General features: G+C 39.8%; 1 protein-coding gene across 1 annotated transcript in view; it reads left to right on the top strand.

Moving 5' to 3' along the window:
* DENND5B (DENN domain containing 5B) overlaps window positions 1-3721 on the top strand; it is a 76079-nt gene that overhangs the window by 21374 nt on the left and 50984 nt on the right. The window contains exon 5 of the mRNA XM_008055289.1: window positions 1301-1394. Coding sequence (XP_008053480.1) covers window positions 1301-1394 — 94 coding nt within the window. The remainder of the gene's footprint in view (window positions 1-1300; window positions 1395-3721) is intronic.

Genomic DNA, 3721 nt, shown 5'->3' with positions numbered 1-3721 from the left:
ACTGGGAGCGGCCACTGCACTGCAGTCTGGGCGACAGAGTGAGACTCCAACTCAAAAAAAAAAAAAAATTAAATAGGCTATTTTGTCTCACAGACCATATGGTGAGAGCTAGTTATATTTAAATTCATCTTTATCATTTTCTTAAAGCCTTTTCTACTTTTGCCTGCCAAGGGCAGTTTTCTGCCATTTATATCTTGCTCCTTCGCTTTGTTTATTATATAAGTTGATGAGCTAATATTATATTCTGTTTCATATTTTTACTATTTTTTTGCATTGGTTTTTGCTTTGCATCATCATATAGAATGGTGATGGGGAGCATATTTTTAGTATTTATTTGAACCACCCTACTCATAATACTGATTTTTTTTTTTTTGAGTTGGAGTCTCACTCTGTCACCCAGACGAGTGCAGTGGCACGCTCCCGGCCCCCTCAGCCTCAACCCGCTGGACTCCAGCAATCCTTCCGCCTCAGCCTTCCAAGTAGCTGGAACTACAGGCGTGCGCGCTACCATACCTGGCTAGTTGTTTTGTTTTGTTTTTTGATTTATTGTAGAGATAACAGCTCGCCAAGTTGCCCGGTGGGTCTCGAGCCCGTGGGCTCAGGCAATCCACTCACCTCAACCTCCCAAAGCATGGGATTACAGGCTGAGCCACTGAACCTGGCTAATGCTGATTTTTTAAATCACTGAGCAGACTTTATTGTGTTACACTGTTTTTTTGCTGCAGGACTGTTTGCAAGGCCTCCATGTCAAAGATCTGCACCTAGGTCTTAGTCATTTTGGTTGTTATTTATATTCTGCTCCTCCCCTTTGTTTATTACATAAGTCATCAGCTGGTGATCATATTCTGTTTTAGAATCTTAATGTGTTTTTTGTAGATTATGCATTTCACTCAGCCCAATTCTCTGTGTCCTTTTTATAGTCTTACATTGGATCCTTTGCTGTATAATCCTTTCCAAGGATTCTACTTCAAAGATCTATATCTAGATCTTTGCACATTTTTTTCTTGATATAACCCTTTCTTTAAAATAACTGGCTGGGCTCTGTGGCTCTGCCTGTAATCCCAGCGCTTTGGGAGGCTGAGGTGATTGGATTGCCTGAGCCCACGGGTTCAAGACCCGGCTGGTTGTATGCTTTAAATAGGTGAATCTTACGGTGTTTTAATTATATATTAATAAAGCTGTTATATATTTTTTAAGGAATTAATTGAAAAATAGATATCATTACTCTCTTGGGTTGAACAGTTAATTCTTTTAATCTTAAAGATAAGGACCACATCTTCTAAAAATTTGATTGTTTCAGTCGCTGGATAAGTCGGAGTGCCACTGCTCAACGCAGAAAAGAACGCCTTCGCCAGCATTCAGAGCACGTGGGCCTGGACAACGACTTGAGGGAGGTATGTGGGCTACTGCCCTGGGCCTCGAAACTAGAGCCCTGAACCAGGTTTAGTCCTTCCAGCAGGTGTCATTGTGTAGGTTTTTTCATGTTCTTTTAAAAGATGTATCAGTTATATGTTAAAATAGTAATTCTTTTATGCTGATTTACAGCAGAAAACACCTTTTTCGTCCATTTTTAGAATTGCAGTAAATCTAAAATAAGACTCTAAAACAAGTCTTTCTGTGTACTATGTCAAGTAAAGGATAAATGTAGGATCAATTTTTAGTCAATATGTCTCCTGTAGGGAGAAAAACTTACAAGAAGCATAGACATTTCTAAGTTTCAAGCGTAATTTAATTATAGTAAGTAAAAGTGTATCAGCCTGTGTTTTGTTCTTGGCTTGCACCATTTTTAAGTGTTTAAACTATTTTGAGGCCGGGCTCAGTAGCTCAGCCTGTAATCCCAGCACTTTGGGGAGCCAAGGCAAGAAGATTACCTGAGCCCGCGGGTTCAAGCCCTCCGGCAACTTGGTGAGACCTCATCTCTACAGTAAGTAAAAAAAAAAAAAAAAATTAGCCAGGCATGGTAACTCGCACCTGTAGTTCAGCCTACTTGGAAGGCTGAGGTAGAAGGATGGCAGGAACCCAGCAGGTTGAGGCTGCGGTGGCCAAGAGCGTGCCACTGCCCTCCAGCCTGGGTGACTCAGTGAGACACCAACTCAAAAAAAATAAAAATAAAAAACTGTCTTGAAATTAAGATCCTTATGCTTTATTTGTACTGTTTGAAAATAAGACCATAGTTATACATTTGAATAATTAAGTTTTGATTATTTCTTATTATCAGAAGAAAAATGCACTCAGACTTGTTCACTATTTTCTAGACTCAAATGTATAGAAATAAAGCAGAAAACATCATTCCAAACATCTGTAGTTTTTTCGTTAGTATGTTCATACATATATGATTTTAAGCATTTTCTTAAGAACCAACATTCCCTGTTTAGTGCTTTTTTTTGCTACTGTATTTTCTTCTATCCCTTTTGCTATTTTATCATATGCATGCTTGTTCTGTTTGTCTCTTTCTCCCTATCTTTTTCTTTTTTGCTTTTCTGTTATTGGCACTTCTCCATCCTCTTAGCCTTCCGGGGAACTTTTGGTCTGTCAGAACTCCATGGCATTCTGGGAGTGGGATCAGGGTCCACCTCCTCCTGCACGACTTCCCAAAAAATCCTTCTCTGAGCGCTGCCTGGTATGTTCTTTACCTGAAAGTGCTTTCCCAGATGTTCCCCAGTCTTGTCTTTGGTTTTACTTGAATGATACACCTGTGTGAGTGCATGTAGCTCTAGAATGCCTCACATGACCTTGTGATGTGAACTCAGCCTCTCCATTTTTCTCTCTGCCTCCTTGTGTGCTTGGTACCTTTTTGTGCTGCTGTGTGCTAACATGAATAATTCTATACTGTTAACATGCAAAACTGATCATTTGCCTCTCTAATGAGTTGGGGCAAGGATTGTGCCAGATAGCAAATTGCTTTTCTTCCAAAGAGGAAATGTAATAAATATATAAATTCCCTTTATGTAAGCATTTTCCCGAAGTGCAGAGGTGATTCTGTTTCAAACAGCTTTTCTTTTGCTGTGTTTTATTTCCACAGTATTTTGATTTATTCATCCTGGTCTGTACGTAGTCAGAAAATCCAGTTGTCAATATAGAATCTTAGTGCTAAAATAAATCTTTGAGGTCATCGTGTTCATTTGACATGATTTTACTGAAGTCCAAGAGACTTGCCCAAAGTTCAAAGGCACACACAAAGGCAGAGCTGGGCCTGTCACCCGGCACTGCTGACTGCTGGGCCAGTATTCTTGCCACTTACCCTTTGTGCCAGCTTACACTAACCACTAATAACGTAGGATTCTTGCTTATGCTTTTTCCCATTATGTCATATTAGCTTAAATGTATTTAATTTCATGATGGTCTCCTCTTTAGAAGTTGCGTACCAGTTAAAGAGATAGGGTGTTTATTAGAAAATTTAGGGAGAGCCTATATTAAAGAGCAGTTAGTGTTTGTTGAATGTAAGACATATTTTCATAGGTAGTTCCTAGTGATTTGTTGCTTTTGTCTTGGGCAGAAATAAAGAAGAGTATAGTTGTAATCTCAGAAGAAATCTGAGATTACTTCCCTCTGTAGAGAAATTGACTGTATTACAAAAACATTCCTTGTGAAAGGTGGCTCCTTCTTCTCCATTTTATCATAAAGAATGTCTTTTCAAGCTGGGCTCGGTGGCTCAGCCTATAATCCCGCGCCTTGGGAGGCTGAGGTGAGTGGATTGCCTGAGCCCGCTGCTCGAGACCCG

The sequence above is a fragment of the Carlito syrichta genome, unplaced genomic scaffold (genome assembly GCF_000164805.1).
Source record: "Carlito syrichta isolate Samal-C Ts95f unplaced genomic scaffold, Tarsius_syrichta-2.0.1 Scaffold301813, whole genome shotgun sequence".
NCBI classification, from domain to species: Eukaryota; Metazoa; Chordata; class Mammalia; order Primates; family Tarsiidae; genus Carlito; species Carlito syrichta.
Note: the sequence above shows the minus strand (reverse complement) of the source record. Positions and strands in the feature narration are given on the sequence as shown.